The sequence below is a fragment of the Mus musculus genome, chromosome 11 (genome assembly GCF_000001635.26).
Source record: "Mus musculus strain C57BL/6J chromosome 11, GRCm38.p6 C57BL/6J".
In the NCBI taxonomy this organism is placed as follows: domain Eukaryota; kingdom Metazoa; phylum Chordata; class Mammalia; order Rodentia; family Muridae; genus Mus; species Mus musculus.
The window spans coordinates 7,188,570-7,203,993 of record NC_000077.6 but is presented as its reverse complement, the minus strand read 5'-3'; the positions used below and the strand labels follow the sequence as shown (position 1 = coordinate 7,203,993).

The following is a 15,424-nucleotide window of genomic DNA, read 5'->3' as shown; positions in this document are numbered from 1 at the left end:
GCTCAGTGGGTGAAGGGTTTGCTGTTTGGCCATGAAGACTGAGTTCTGAACACAGTACCCCATTAAGAACCAGGTATGGTCATGCACACGCAGACAGAATGTGTGGGGCAGGGACAGAGACAGGAGGATTGCTGACAGAGGTATAGTGACTTTATATGATAACATTTGAATGGTTTTAACTTCATACTATTTAACCTGTACGACACCCAGGCAAGAATGGACATCGCTCAAAGTTTTGCCTCCTCTTCCAGAAAAGGGTTTTGGTTGAACGTGAGATTGTTGTATCATGCTGTGGATTATGACTCTATTATTGACTTTATTTGGAGATTAAATATACTTTAATGTGATGAACCCGGTGGCCAGTGATAGGCCCTGAGGTGCCCAGAGATTTAATCAAACAATTCTGACTGTATCTGTGAGGGTGCACAGCTTCTCCCGAACTTGGTCCTGAGGACCTTGCTCTATTCCTACCCCAAATTCTGCTTGACGGAAGTCACCAGAAACCCTTGCGTTTGAGGTTTCTAGGGCCCAGACCGTTAGCTTTGTCATGTGATCACTGAGTTCTACAGAGGAGAGCAGCCATAGACTGGGGTTTAGACAAGGAGTTAGATGCTCCATAGAAGTGCCAGGCAGCAGGTATAGCACTGACCAGGATGGTCTGTACAGAGCACAGAAGTATCTATGGCATCTGGAGAAGTAGCCCACACGGAGGAGAGGCTTCAGCCTCCCTGTCAGACATCAGTAGGAAGGGCAGCAGGCAGCCCGAGTGGGATACTCAGGGATGGACCAAATGCTATGGAAAGAAAGGGGGTAAGAGGCCAGGAACGTCAGCAAGGTGGGGACTCAAGCATCAGGCAAGAAAAGCCTCCAGGGTCAGTTTTGAGAAACAGGCAATGTGGGGAGAGGAGAAGCCAGCGGTGGCCAGGGCTCTGGTCTGGAAACCAGAGAGGAGAAGAGTGTGCTGCTAACCAGCTGGGGCAAAGGTGGATGGTGGATGGTGACTCTGAGCAGGGAGAAAGCTAGAGAACAAAAGCAGTCATCAGCTAGACATGGTAGACAGGCCAGCCTGGGCACCTGGGGGCCTGAAGCAGGGGACTTGCTGTGACTTCTACATCAGCCTGGGCTACAGAGTCAGACCCTGTCTCAAAAGCAAACAACCCAGTGACTGCTCCCCGGAATACACGCGGACATCAGCTGGAGCTGAGGAGTGGTAAGGAAAGGAGAGGCTGGGGGTCCTGGGAAGCAAGGGAGATGGGCCAAGGTGGTGGGGATCTCTAGTCTGGCCCAGGCAGAGGCCTAATACTGCTTGGGAATGGGGCTATGGAATCACAGAGTGTCAGACAAGATCTTCTGTAAGCAAACAAGCACCATCTTTCCCCAAAGCACAGACCAGAAGTCAGGTGATGGGGAAGACAAACGGACAGAGGGAACAAAGATAAAGCTGGAATTCCATAGTATTTCCAGATAGAATATTTATTCCAGATGTGTATTTAACAATGTATGGGACGCAGCTTTCCACGTTCAGCTTTGGTTACACAATCAGCATCGGAACTTTCCCAGCAAATGTGCATCAGACACAGATCTGTGTGAGACGATGAGGAAATCTCCGAGTGTGGGCCAACCTCCCTCCCCTAACCCACTGAAAGCTTCCGGCCTCAGACTGCCTTGTTCTAAGCAGCATCACTCTGCCCTTTCAAAGCAGAACTTTGCAAGAGCTGAGATATAGTATTTACATGTACAGAGATGAGAAGAGCTTCATGTTATATAAATTAATATAGCACAAGAACTGTGTAGAAAAAAATAAACTTACAGTGAATAAATACAAACCAGCTTCATGTATCAAGCAGTATGTGGAGTATAAAAACTAGTTCCTGGATATATACATATACACATATATAAAATGGTGTGCTCCAGAGTATAAATATACTATATACTTAAATATTTTGTGTGAACACGGAAAAAGAAAAGAACTCCTTTCAGTTATGTACATTAAAATACTGGTGGCAGTTGGGGTCCCCTCTAGTCTCCAGAGACCCAGGGATTTTCTTTCCACTCCATGGGTAGACACACCAGCAGAGTCCAGCTTCTCCATCCAGGGATGTCTCACACTGAAAAGACAGGACTGAGGTCAAGAGCAGCAAGAGATGAGAGCTCTGGCCACCCTGTCCCCGAGTGAGGCCAAGCACTGCACAGATACCCACTGGCTAACACTCAGCACTGCCAATGCCCTTCTGGCTGTCATAACAAAATGGAGTCACTGGCAATATGGCACGTGTGATGATGACCTCATTATCTACTTAGTGGTATAGTGTTTTGACAATAATCTGCTTCATGGCCCTGCTGGCAAAAGAGCCCAGCAATAGGTCCCATTGAATGACCACCTCTATCACATAGCTAGGCCTGGCCCCCAGTTTTTCCTCAATGAGATCCCAGAACTCGCACTTCGCCAAGTCCTAAAGTTTCATTTAAGCCTTGACTTCTTCGATCTCATTTATTACTAGACATAGCACAAAGCACAATAGTGTATTTTCCTACCGAGTTTGTTTTTATTTGTGGGAAGAGAAAAAGCAAGACATCTGTGACCTACACTGACTGTAGGTCCTTTCCCCTAGTAGCAAGAAACTGAAATATGAATGTCAGTGTATGGAACACACATCTCTGCTGATCTGAGTGAAGGCACCGATGCCTACTCCTCCCTACTGGCTGAAGTGCTCCTTGGTCATCACACTAATGCTTAGTCCTCCCTACTGACTGAAGTGCTCCTTGTCCATCACACTAATGCTTAGTCCTCCCTACTGACTGAAGTGCTCCTTGTCCATCACACTAATGCTTAGTCCTCCCTACTGACTGAAGTGCTCCTTGTCCATCACACTAATGCTTAGTCCTCCCTATAGGCTGAAGTGCTCCTTGTCCATCACACTGCCTCTTTCTTAGGACTAGCTTTTCCCAACTGCTGCAGGGCTGGATCTCAGAAAGCTACCCGTGATATGTATTAGGGCCTATGAATCATTTGACTTTTAAAAATTCATGAAGTTTTACAAGAATCTGGATGAGCAGAGCTAGCCCGTGAGAGCACACGGTAGCAAAGCCACCTACCTGTTTGCTGTGATAAAATCCATTCTTGTTGCAGTTTGGCAGATAAAATTTGTAGATTTCATCTCCTGCTTTCTGTTGGGCTGCAGCTAATCTCTCTAGCACTTTATAGAGTTCTCGTTGGCAGGGCTCCTAAAAGGATAATTTTATATTAGCTTGAGTACAAGAGACAGAAACTTATCATTTTAGACAATGACTGAGACAGAGCAGGAGCAGCCCCCACCACCGAGGCACGGTATTCTAGGACTGTGAGTCAAAGAATATGCCCTATCCGGGCCTTATTTTCCATCTGCGTGCAGGACAGGTTGGTCTCAGGCTCAGGCTATGTGGATAAAGGACGAAGACACTCTCGTCCTTCCTCGGTGGCAAGAGCTGGACTGATGGTGTAAAATGCTTCCCGACCCTGGCTATTTGCTGAATAACTTGAGCACCTGAACTCTGGGAGAAAAGACTCAGTCTCTCTATATGGAATTTAGAATCAGAAATACCTAGCTTTTCAAACAGCCATCCTTGCATTTGACATATGTCATGTTGATTATGGAGCAAGGCATTCCTTTGGATAATTTCCAGATGAAATTCTAAAGTGCCCCTAACAATGTTTATTCTTCCACTTCATTGGGCGGATTGGTACTTCTTCAATGCCTCTTCGGTACTTTCTCTCCACCTTTGGTTCTCTGTCGCCCCCAAGTGGTCAAATTGAAAACTAGCCAGTAAACTAAAGAAGTTCTTGCTGCATAGTTGAAGGCTGGCAAAATCGTGGAGCCTGATGGTGGTAACAATTATTGAACATACTCAGTGACAAAGAAACCTAGACTAAAAATGGCCTATTTTATGCTGTATTTTTAAGGAGGCAAAGATACATCAGGGATGGGAGTAGTTATACTCCTGTGCCCAGCCTCATGTTTGGTGCCCTTTAGGAATTGTCTAGACTAAACTCTTCACTTCGATGGATATACCTGAAGGTCTGAGTGCAGGGTCTCACCTTCCATTTCTTGAGGTCGGCGATCTCCCGGGCCCGCATGCTGCTATAGGTGCTGATGGCGTTCCACAGGATGGGCTGATCCTCGCGGGATGGGGCCATCAGGTGGAAGCTGTCCAGCAGCTGCTCCTCTGTCATCTCTGGGCTCTCAGAAAGCTCATCCGCGGAGACCACAGCAGCCTTTGCCTCTGAAAAGCAAACCCCACATATGCATGAGCCCCTGGAGGTGCCACTCCTCCCCACGTATGCATTATCCCCTGGAGGCGCCACTCCTCCCCACGTATGCATTATCCCCTGGAGGCGCCACTCCTCTGCCAACTCACTTCTTGCCCTTAAGACCGATCAATCGATAATGGTCAGGGGAAATCAGAATTTTTTTCACCGATGACTCTTTGGGAACAAGTATGGCCAAATAGCAATACTATTCTTTTCTGGGAAAATGGTATATTCCGGGGTGAGGCAATATTCTGGGGTGGCAGAGAGAGTGGGGTAGGATATAACCTGAAGACGCCAAGGACTAAGGCCAAGGCTTGAGCCCATCAGTGGTGAGCCTTGACCCCTCAGCCCTCCTCTCCACCCCACAGAAAGAGTCTAGTAAGACCCCAGGACAGGTATAGTTTAGTTAGAAGAAAGTTCTAGAATGTAGCCTTCCCCACCTAGACCACCATCCTGCTCTTTTTTGGGAGCCCTGCTTTCCTGCACACTAAGTCACCTCTCGGGTGGCCTCTCGAAGAGGAGGCCATCATCAGATATCAATGAAGAGGGCCCACCCCCCACTCAGGACCATTGGGGTAGCTCTAACTTCATTCACTTGAAAGGCTCAGATGCCTGCAGTACAGCTTCCCATCAGAATATGGAACCACGTGGCTCCTCCACACCCACACAGGACGTGCATGCAGCCCAGATGGGGAGATAGGGGCTGGAGCAGAGGAAGAGGCATTTTCCAAGCTTCCTACTACAAACAAACCAGTGCTTAAATTCAGGAAAGAGCCTGATTGTCAGACTCCTAGCAGGCAACGTACACATCAAACACTGTTTGTCTATAGCGATGAATGGAAGTGAAGGTCTGGGCCTCAATTTTCACATTATGTTCTGTAAACATCTGGGAAGCACATACGGCGTGGCAGGATATATGCTACAAAGGACATTGCAAACCTCCTGGGGGCAGCAGGAGGACTCCCATTCTAAACCTCCCTGGACCCTCCAGCCATTGGAACTGCCAAGGGCAGAACCCACAGGAGGAGGCCGGAGGTGCTTGAGCCAGCACCCCACCCACCTGGCAGCCCCATAGCTCCCTCCACCTCCACTGAAAGACCGAGTAGGATCATTACTACCTAACCTGCAAACTTTCTTCACAACTCTCCACTCTACATGGGGTGCTTGGACCACCCCTTCTAGGATGTTTCCTGGGCAAGACCACACACAGATGGACCTCACTGAGAGATTTATTTGACTATAACAGCTTAAACCTCTTAGTGGGCCAAGAGTGCCTTTGCCCTATCTGCTATAAGTTTCCGATAGGCCTCTGCTGGCCTAGGAAGCACGTATGTCCCAGCCAAGAGATCTAGAGGCAGAGATGGACTGCAGTACCTTCATGCTGGGAGCTGAACAAGGTGCTCGTGGCGGGTGCAGCAGGTTCTGGTACACAGGCTCCCTGACCACGGGTGAGGGCATGCAGGGGACGAGGCTCTCCTGGCAACGCACGGCAGCTGAGTCCCTGGGCGCAGCGAGCAGTGGCCACACCGCAGGCAGCACCCATCGGCAAGGCACATGTCGGGCAGCAGCCACAGCCTGCAGGCCGAGAAATCTCGGGGCACGAAGCGGGCACGGGTGGACAGAGCCCCAGCCTCTCAGCAGTGCAGGGAGCACAGTGCCATGGCTGGGGGGCTCCAGCGGCCACGCCAATCTGGAAGGACAGGAGAATCAGGAACGGCCAAGAAACAACAGTTAGGAACTCGGGCATCGCAACTGGTTCAGCAGGCTGTGGATGAGACTCTGGACAGGCAGCAGTTGCTCAGTGGTCACGACTTTCTGAGTAGATAGTAGTGGCAATGGTGGTCACAGCTCTCTGGGCAGACGGCCGTGTGCAGTGTTCAATGCTCGCTGGGTGTGTGTCTCCGCGGGCAGTGGACCATGCTGGCTGGTCGTACCCAGAGCCTTATGAAGGGCTGGCTGTGCGGCACAGGTTAATGATTGTCAGGGCAGCGTGCTAGGACCCCAGTGTTCAAAATAAGTTTGTTTTGCTTGTGAGCTCTACACAAACCGTGGGTGGAAGGGGGTAAAGGGATCAGGTTTTCTACTATGTTTGTCCCGTGGTGATGGACTGGGACAGGAGCTAAAGTCCAACTCTGTCAGCAAGCTGCTAGCCAGATGGGGGAGGGCACTTGCTTTTGTTCAGGGGAAATCAAAGACCTAGCCGGCCAGGCTCACAGAAAACCTAAGCGACTAAAGAAAGAACAGATTAGACCAAGAAGGCTTCAGGCCCCAAAGGGAAGGGAAGAGTGGGGCTCTCCGTGACAATGCCCACAGTTGTTTCTCCCTCCCCAGGAAGCCTCTAGCCATCAAAGGAAGAAATCCGTAGTTCACCTCCTGGCTCCTGGCTATAAATTCCAAAAGAACAGTTGTGCCTTCAAAGAGAGAAAGTGCTAGGACTCCGGGCACTTGGTCTATATCGCCATACCCAAGCTGTCTCTGACAGTCTAATGGTCTAGTGTAATTGAGATGCTTATCAACGATCAAGTCTGACAGCTTTTTCTGCATCATTTTTTCATTCTTTTATATCACAAGGAAAACTTCAGAAATGTTTAAGGGCAATCTGAAATAGGACTCACCTTGGAATCTCACCAAAACTTCCCAGAGAAAACTGATCATGGACCACCCCCCCCCCTCCTTGCCTGTGAATATCTTCTAAGTCCCCAGGTCTAGATTTTTGTCTCCCACATACCTTTGTGTCTATCTGCTGACCTGGGTGCTAGATCAGAGCGACCAACCTCTAGCAACAGCTTGGAGCCTCTTACCTTGTCCTTTTTGGTATTGCTTTGGGGTGGGGTAGAACCCTGAAAACTGTACTGTACCACAGTGTTGCGTGCTTATCCAGCCCCTCACTTTCTTTAGCCATGGCATTTCAGAAAGCCTTGGAGATTTTAGCCCCAGGCTCTAGAGGAGGATATTGAAGGCAAAGGTTGCAGGAGATTTTAGGTCAAGGTCACAGAGACTGCCCTGGAACACCCTGGACAAACTCTCACATCCCTGTGACCCAGCAGTTCATCACTGCACCCTGAAGCTTGGCCTTGGGGGATGGCTTCCTGGGTGACTTGACTAAAGCACTTTAAACACATGTGCACCGATGCATCGCCTACCAATGTCTGCCCTCTCATTCAAAGAAACCAGCATAGGTGCCCACTACTGAGCAGGTATGTTAATAGTGACTGGCTGGCTTTTTAATTCGAGGTACAGAAAAAGCCTAGCAGATAAGGAATCAGAGGCATAGGCCAGTGGGCCACAGTGAGCAGCACACTTGCCAGGAGAGAGGACTCATGGGGTGGGAAGGTAGGTTATGCCAGATAAAGACTGAGGAAGAGTCCCCATATGGATAGAGAATTCAGGAACTCAGCTTCATCACAAAGCAAAAGGCAGCAGGCGCAGGCTGACCATTCGCATCCGACCACAGAAGCACCTTTCTTGTCTCCAGAGAGAGACAGGGGACCTGTACTGACTCTGCTTCTGGCACTGCCACTGTTCTGCCTACAGCCACTGCTGAAGGAGCTGGGTGTTAAGAGAAAGGGACCCTGAGGCTCAGAGGCCAGAAGTCTGTGAAAGCCTGTGGCTACAGATGATGACACAGACAGAGCTCACTCTAAAGCTGTCCCTACACAGCCTACATGTCCACAGTCAGACACTGGATAAGGAAGTCCTGGAGCAGTCCCTGAAAAGCTCAGCTCATCGTGAGCCACACAGAGCAGTTCTTTCTTTCCTATAATCTTTACAAAAGATGTTCTTCAATTAAGGAAAACTGCCGCACTAAGGAACATTGGGAGGATATGAGATTGCTGAGCAAAAGCAGCTGTGATTGTAAATATACTGAATACCTGGAGAAGAGTACAAACCAACAGCAGACAGGCTGGCCACCAGGGGAGGGGTGATTCTGGGGCCTGAGGACAGATTGTTTTTTTCCTGTGCCCTTTTTGTAGCCTTCTGGATCTGCACTGTGTGCTTGTAAAAAGAAAAATCACACTGGGCTACAGATACAGGTGTGGGACAGAGTGCTTGCCTGACATGCACAAGGCCCTGCGTTCGATTCTCCAGGCCTGAAAAAAAAAAAAAAGAGAGAGAATATGGAATTACCCTGATACACATTCCCGAGCTCCCTGGCCTCATGAAATGACTGGACTTGGCAAAGCCAGATTTTACTCAACTTGGAAAGTTTCCCTAAAAGGGCAGCTGGACCAATATCTGCCATAGCAGCTGGAGAAAGGTCAGGTGACAAAGCTGCTCCCAGATACTCATGGTATCTGGGAGTGTGTCTCTGATTACATTTGTTTCTTTGTTTGTTTGTTTGAAACAGGGTGTCACTGAACAGTCTAGACTAGACTCGAACACATGGCAATCCTCCTGCCTCAGCTATGCCAGTTTCTTTTTTCTCACAGAAATACCCCAAATTCAGTTTGTTAAGGAATTCATCAACTGATAAACACTCAATTTTTAAAAGAGTTTATTTTTGATAATCTGTATGGGAGAGGAATTTGTGTGCATGTGAGTGCAGGTGCCCTTGGTGACCAGTAGAGGGCATCAGGTCTCCCTGCAGCTGGAGTTCCAGGTTGTTGTGAGCCACCAGACAAAAGTGCTAGGAACTGAATCCAGGTCCTCTATAAGAACAGTGTGTCATGTCTGCAGCCCCTAACGCTTAACTGGAAGCTATTTGAAATGAATAGCTTGTCCCTAAATAATTTCATTTCTGGAAGCTCTGAAGTTTCACTTGACTTCTTCGACTTGTAATCGCTATCCGCACTTGAAATGTTTACTTTATGAAACACAGGAAAGGCACAACAGTGACAAATATTTGGGACTCTCTGCCAGGCTATCGCCACAAATAGTTTGTTCTGCTGCACCATTGCCCAGCACTCATCCGGTCGTCCCTTCCCTGATTCCTCCCTCTCCTGCACATAGCGGTCCTTCCTCCTTTCCAAAGATTGATGTCCCAATGTTTCCATTGCTTACCTCACAGTCACACAAACCAAACAGCCACCAAACTCCTCTTTGATTCCCCACACTCTGTCAACACAAATGAAGCCAGCTCCCCACCTCACCCCAGGCCCATGTAGACGGCCAGTTCATTTGTCCATGCTGTGTGGGATGGGGCGACTGGCCCTTCTCCTGAGTCACAGCTTGACTCAGCTCCCTCTCTTGCCAATGAGATGCCCTCCTTGCCTGTTCACTGCAAACAACTCAGTTCCACTTCCAAACCAGAATTTCCACTGCCCCCTGTAACTTTATGTCTTTGTGCACAGTGACTAGTCTCCCCTAAAAGCTGTCTTCCAAGACTCCCACGGCTTCCCCTATGTGGCACATGACCCTTCCTCCCAGCTTCTTGGTGGTTTATTTCATAAACTCCTATCTGTATGCTTTCACTCACTCTGCAGTGGGGCAGAGAGGAGCTGTCTTCTGAGTGAGGGAGACAGAGTTGGGCATAGGAAAGAGAGGTAGTGGGGTGCCCCAAACAAAGTCCAATCATATGCCCCTGCCCCAGCAAGCAGGAAGTCTATGGAGGGCTCATAAGTTCATCCCATGCTGCCCTTGGCAGGAAAGACGAGAACATCCAGAGCGTTTGGCCACCTCTAGGTAAAGGTGATAGCTCAAACGGTCTTGGTGGCAGAGTAGGATCCCCAAGCAGAGATGGTTAGGGTGACAGGACAGAGCATGGCTGGCAGAAGGTGAGAGAACCCACCAAGCTGCTCAATGTGCCCTGAGCTTAGCCAGCAATGCTCTCTGCCTGGAAGCATAGAATACTCAGGGGTCTAAGAGTGCCGACCATGGGAAAGCCTTGAAGGGATAAAACACTTGGCGTTGGAGTCATCACCAGGAAGGGGTATGATGTGTGTCCTGTAAGCAATTGTGCATCCCAAGAGCTAAGATCTTTTAATGTCATGCTGGAAGCAATCTGGAGTAGCAGGGGAGCAGGGAAATAATGTTTTTGGTTTGGTTTGGTTTGGTTTGGTTTGGTTGGGTCAGGGTCTCCAATTGTCCAGGTTGCCCTAGAAACTTACTATACAGCTAACACTGACCTCAAGCTCTCGATCCTCCTGCCTCCACCTCCGGAGTACCAGGATTACAGGCATGTGGCACCCTGCCTACCCAGTGTCTTATAGATAGATGCTTGTTGCACACTTCCGGTGCCAGGAGGGGATGCCTAGCTGCTAGCAATCTCAATATGAGCACTGAAGATGAGCGAGGCTCCTACTTTATAAATCAAAGCCTGTGCATTTCCTGTACACCCAGGTCCTCCCTTCGGCCCCACCGTAAAGGCAGTGTGCCGTGGAAGGTATTAGGGGAAAGTCAATTCCAGTGTGTACTGCAGAGGGAGCTGCGTGAAAGGCCACACTCAGCATCTCGTGAAATAACTCTTCACACCTCTGCCTTTTTGCTTTGACAACTTCTACAACGCTGTTGAATATCACATATGAAGAACTCATCTCTGACAGTTTTATTAGCACCAGAAAAAGGGGGTCATGTGGGAGCACCAGTCTGCATTTTCACCTCGGATTTCCTCACCCCAGTGTCTCGCATAACCAAGGCTGTAAGGAGATGAAGGGTTGCTTGGCAGTGACTGCTCAGTAAATGCGAGCCCATAGCACCCTGGGCTGCCTGCAGGTTCCCTCAGCCACACGGGCAGAAGCTGTGGGGCCTGCGAATGATGAAAGCCAGGGAGATCTTCCATCACACACTGTTCCCAGTCCTGCCCTCATGCAGGGCGCTGCTTACCCATAGGCAGCTCCAGAGTTAGGCAATCGAGACTCTGGAAAATGATACAAGAGTCAAGGGCAAAGGGGAGCTGTCAACGGTGGAAAGTGCTGCAATACAGGGGAGACCTCAGAAGGGAGGTTGTTTTGAACCTGAGGAAAAACACAAAAGGATGTTCTGCCCACAGTCCATGATCAACATGGGAATGATGTAAATCCATGCAAAGGCCTGGCCTGCTGCCCTATCTCCTGGGCAGATGAAAGGCACCGCTGTACAGACCTTAAGAAACAGGAGCGGATGGGTAGTCATCACGCACACTCCCTAAGCATTCGAACAGCCCGGGCTCTAACAGAGCAAGAGGAAAGCATTGACAGCCAAGTCACCCCTCCCCAGTTTATTGGAGGGTATTTGAGATTAGTTGGAGAGGGCAGATATTAAGTGTCAGGCACAAGGAAAGTAAACAGAGATAATTATTCATCATCCTCTCCCTGGGGCAGGCACCCCCGTTCACTCACATCTGTAATGTATGGAGGTCTAGGCAGAGCTGGATATCAAGGCCAAACCTCAAAGCCTGATTTCCAGGGGTGTGCCTGTCACTCTGCTTTAAGAAGAGTTTAACAAGGGACCTGACCACATGCACGTGTTCAGAGCCAAGAGCTCACAAAGCCCTCTGGTCCCATCCTCGCTCAGAACAACCCCTTTCGGGGAGGGAGAAGTGGATTGTGGAGGGGTAATGGATGCATTTGGTAAGAAAGAACACCCAGTAATGGCTCCTGCTGGGTGTGGAGCAGGGACAGCGTGCCCTCCCAGTATGAGGAGCCTATGCTGTATCCATGTCTATATCGAACGGTGTGAGTGGAAGCACATTCTAAAAATGCACAATGGAGATGCAGGGAGTGGTCAGGAAGGACAGGGTACAGGCAGAAGGACACATGGCTCCCGAGAAAGGAATGGAGAAGGGTGCAAAGCTATTTCTTTCTAGTTTCCAACACATCACAGTTTTTCTCTTTTTGAGGTGATATGTGACTTCAACTTTGCTAATACTGAAATAGCTAGAATCACTTGTGTATCCCAAGAGAACCCAGTGCATGTTGCCCCTTCCAGGCAGTGGGTGCAAAGGTCAGGAACGTCTTTTAACCCCATCAGACATGGGTGCAATTGTGTGTGGCTAGTCTCTGAGTATGTTTGTCATGCTGACAAACTTTTAAAGGTGATATCTTAATTCTGTTGGAACCATATAAAGTCATTCTATTATAGTGTTATTTAGTATGTTAACTGCATTTTTAAGAAAGAAACTATGGGACCAGAGGTTGAGAGGCTGTTAACACTGGCATATGAGGGCCCTTTCATGGCCTTGTGCTTGACTGAGGACTCTGAGGTGGGGTCTAGGCCAGGTTCTTAACATCTGTATGACCTTCAGCAAATTACTTGACATATCTTTTCTTCTATTTTTCCCTTGGCAAATTTACTAATACCTGTTACATAAGACATGAACATATGACATATGATATATATATATATATCATATATATAAAACCCTTGTGGTGGAAAATTATTAAACCTTAAAAGGACATGCTTACCTTCCGGAAAACAGTGTGACAGAGTGGCTGCAGTAGGGAAGCTGGGACCGTATTTTCTTTCCCAGACTGGCTTCTGGTTTGAGTCTCACAGAAAGTCACCACATCTTATTCCCTGGGAGACTGCAGGCCCCACCCTGGGTGACCTGCACAGGTGGGCTTCTTTTACCTCCGACTTCTGTCTTCTGCTCTCCCTAGGTACCTCTGACTCTACCTCGCTAGTGTGCTTGACAATTTTGACCTGCCTCTTACAGCCATGCAAAGTCCCTCTGATTGCAGATTTTAGCTGGAGAGACCAAGACACAGCGATCTCTGAAGGCCAGCTCTGGAGCCACATGTCACACTAGACACAACAAGTGTCATATGGTCTGCCTCAGCCTTGCCCTGGCCTGTTAAGGCCTGTGGTGGGACGGCGTGGCTTTTCTGAAACTCCTGTGCTATCGAGAGCTCAAGAATGTGTCCAGAAAGGTATCACTCACCTTAGGTGTGATATCGGTCACATTGGGTAGCAGAACCTGGGTAACAGGGAAACCCAGACCTGATTAACTCAGACAGGAAGCATTACTGTTTAAAATTAGTATGTGCTCATTGTGTGATCTTTTCAGGGAAATAAGAAATAGAACTAAGTAGTGTAGATTCCTTCCCTCCCTCCCTCCCTCCCTCCCTCCCTCTCAAAAGAATGGTTTTTCCTATGTTTCTCTCACTGCTCCTAAAGAAAGCAGCCACAAAGTTAAAATCCCTTGATGGAAACCACCCAGAAGAACACATTTAGCCGATTGCAAAACAGTATTTACATAAACCTCAAACGTGATTGTGAAAAGAAACAACGCTAGTGAGTAGATGCTTTACCTCCACAGTTGCCCTTAGTTATTTCCTGACTCCCAGTGCTCTCTAGAACTGTTCATTTGGCTCTTAATGAGAAAAAAGGGGTTCACTGACTACGTGGTCAGAGAGTGGGGTACACTGTGGGAGGCTGATTAGGGGTGCTTAGCACCACGTTATGCCTTCTGAGGTGAGCAAGCATGTGTTATTGTCACCCTCGGTACTCAGTGTCTGCTTGCTGGGTGAGCTGTGCTTATCTGAGCTGCTTCACTAAGGTGCAGAGTGATTTTGTTGATTTCTCTCAGGAAGACAAAGTGGTATGGGAGGACTTTTCCAGCTTTCACATCCCTAGGAACGCAGGACGCCACGTGAGAGGAAGCTGAGGCACATTGCCCGGACTCTGCACCTGGACAGGGCTGAGGCTGTGGTGTAAATTCCAACCCTTCAGAAGTGCAACTATGACAAGAAGGACCAAGACCCCTCAAGACAGGTCTTCCTGGGCTCCAGAGAGCAAGGGGGATGGTAGCAGATTAGGCAGGGTGCCGCTGCCGGGTACATAGCACTGCACTGCTGGGTAATTTGCCACAGGTGTCAGTGCTCCGTGTGGCTGGTGAACACTCTCTTGCTGGTGGGGCTCTGGAGGGGAGAGCCCTGTGGGGGTCCATGTTGTCATTAATATGCCATGAGCTTTGAAGTATGCCTGACTTTGAACCAGCAACCCTACTTGCTTGACCGTGCCAGGGGACAATTAGATTGAACTGTCTCTTAGTTCCTTGGAGTGTTGTCTTTAAATGCCCAACTAGATGCCATCTGCCCAGCCAGAAAAGACACAGACGAAGCAAATTAGGGCAGAGCTAAGGAAAAGAATATTCAAAAAGAGATCCATACACAGAGTGGTATTGCAGGTCTTTAATCCTAGCACTAGGGAGTTCCAGGTCAGCCAAGATTACATAATGAGAACCATAATAATAATAATAATAATAATAATAATAATAGCCTTTAAAAAGATAGCTCCATCAAAATAATAATATCGAGGGTACCTGGGAGGCCAGAGAATGGTACATTTAAAAACTGTTAGTTGGGCCCACTGGCACATACGTGTAGTCTCAGCTCCTCGGGAGACTGGAGGGCAAGAAGATCTTAAAGAAGAGTACAAAGTCCTGGGAAACAGTAAAACCATAATCTGCCTTCTGCTCGCCCCAGGCACCAAGGCTCTGCTCTGCTGGGCAGAGTGCTTCCCTATTTTGAAGTCAGTGCTGCGTGTGGCTGGTGAACACTCTCTTGCTGGTGGGGCTCTGGAGGGGAGAGCCCTGTGGGGGTCCATGTTGTCATTAATATGCCATGAGCTTCGAAGTATGCCTGACTTTGAACCAGCAACCCTACTTGCTTCCCTATTTTGAAGACTCACTTCTTCCGTGCACAGTCCCTCTCCCCGTTGCTTTGGAAGCTCAGAGCTGGTGCTGGCTGAGATTGACTCAGTTTCCATTCTCCGCGTTACTCATGACCCGGGGCAGAGGCCACAAGGTGGCTCCACCTGGCTTCATTATCTGGGAATCCTTAGAAATTCAATTAAGAGACATTCCCAGATCCGCTTATTGCGCTCTGGGCTCTAGTGATTCAAATCTAAGAAGCACCCAAGGGAAGTGTAGAAATCCTTTGCCACCGACATATTTGAGAGTCTAGCACTTCCGGTGCCTCTCAGCTTGTCTGAGTGTGGTCTTTGGTCTTTACTGGATTAGGTGACCAGACAGCCTTTTATATTGTAAGAATTCAGAGGTATTCTAAGGTAATACTAAGGTATGCAGAGAAGAAACCAGCCAGGTGAAAGCTCTGGGGGGGTCGGGGTGGGGGGGGGGGGCGGTGAGCACGCCTGTGGCCATGCGCCCACGTGCTCGTCAGGTGTGCTCGTCAGGTGTGCTCACATGCACCTGTCCAGGCCTGAGAGCGAACGATTTCCAGGGCTATTTTTAAGCGCTCTGATTCCAAGAGCTAGGTG

At 48.8% G+C, this 15,424-nt stretch overlaps 1 protein-coding gene across 1 annotated transcript; it reads right to left on the bottom strand.

The window, feature by feature from the left end:
* Positions 1–1,447: 1,447 nt before the first annotated feature.
* Positions 1,448–6,207, bottom strand: Igfbp1 (insulin-like growth factor binding protein 1). Its single transcript, NM_008341.4, has 4 exons — positions 5,663–6,207; positions 4,076–4,260; positions 3,097–3,225; positions 1,448–2,108 (listed from the first exon to the last, which is right to left on the bottom strand). Exons 1-4 carry the CDS (start codon positions 6,033–6,035, stop codon positions 1,977–1,979), a joined length of 819 nt encoding a protein of 272 aa, NP_032367.3. The 5' UTR covers positions 6,036–6,207; the 3' UTR covers positions 1,448–1,976.
* Positions 6,208–15,424: the final 9,217 nt, after the last annotated feature.

What these genes read in the sequence shown, in the direction of transcription:
- Igfbp1 (NM_008341.4), bottom strand. Translation starts at nt 6,035, where the DNA reads ATGCCCGAGTTCCTAACTGTTGTTTCTTGGCCGTTCCTGATTCTCCTG. An exon ending in GTTCAGCTCCCAGCATGAAG is followed by an intron (nt 4,261 to 5,662) that starts GTACTGCAGTCC and finishes TTTGCTTTTCAG; the next exon opens with AGGCAAAGGCTGCTGTGGTC. An exon ending in CCGACCTCAAGAAATGGAAG is followed by an intron (nt 3,226 to 4,075) that starts GTGAGACCCTGC and finishes TTATCCTTTTAG; the next exon opens with GAGCCCTGCCAACGAGAACT.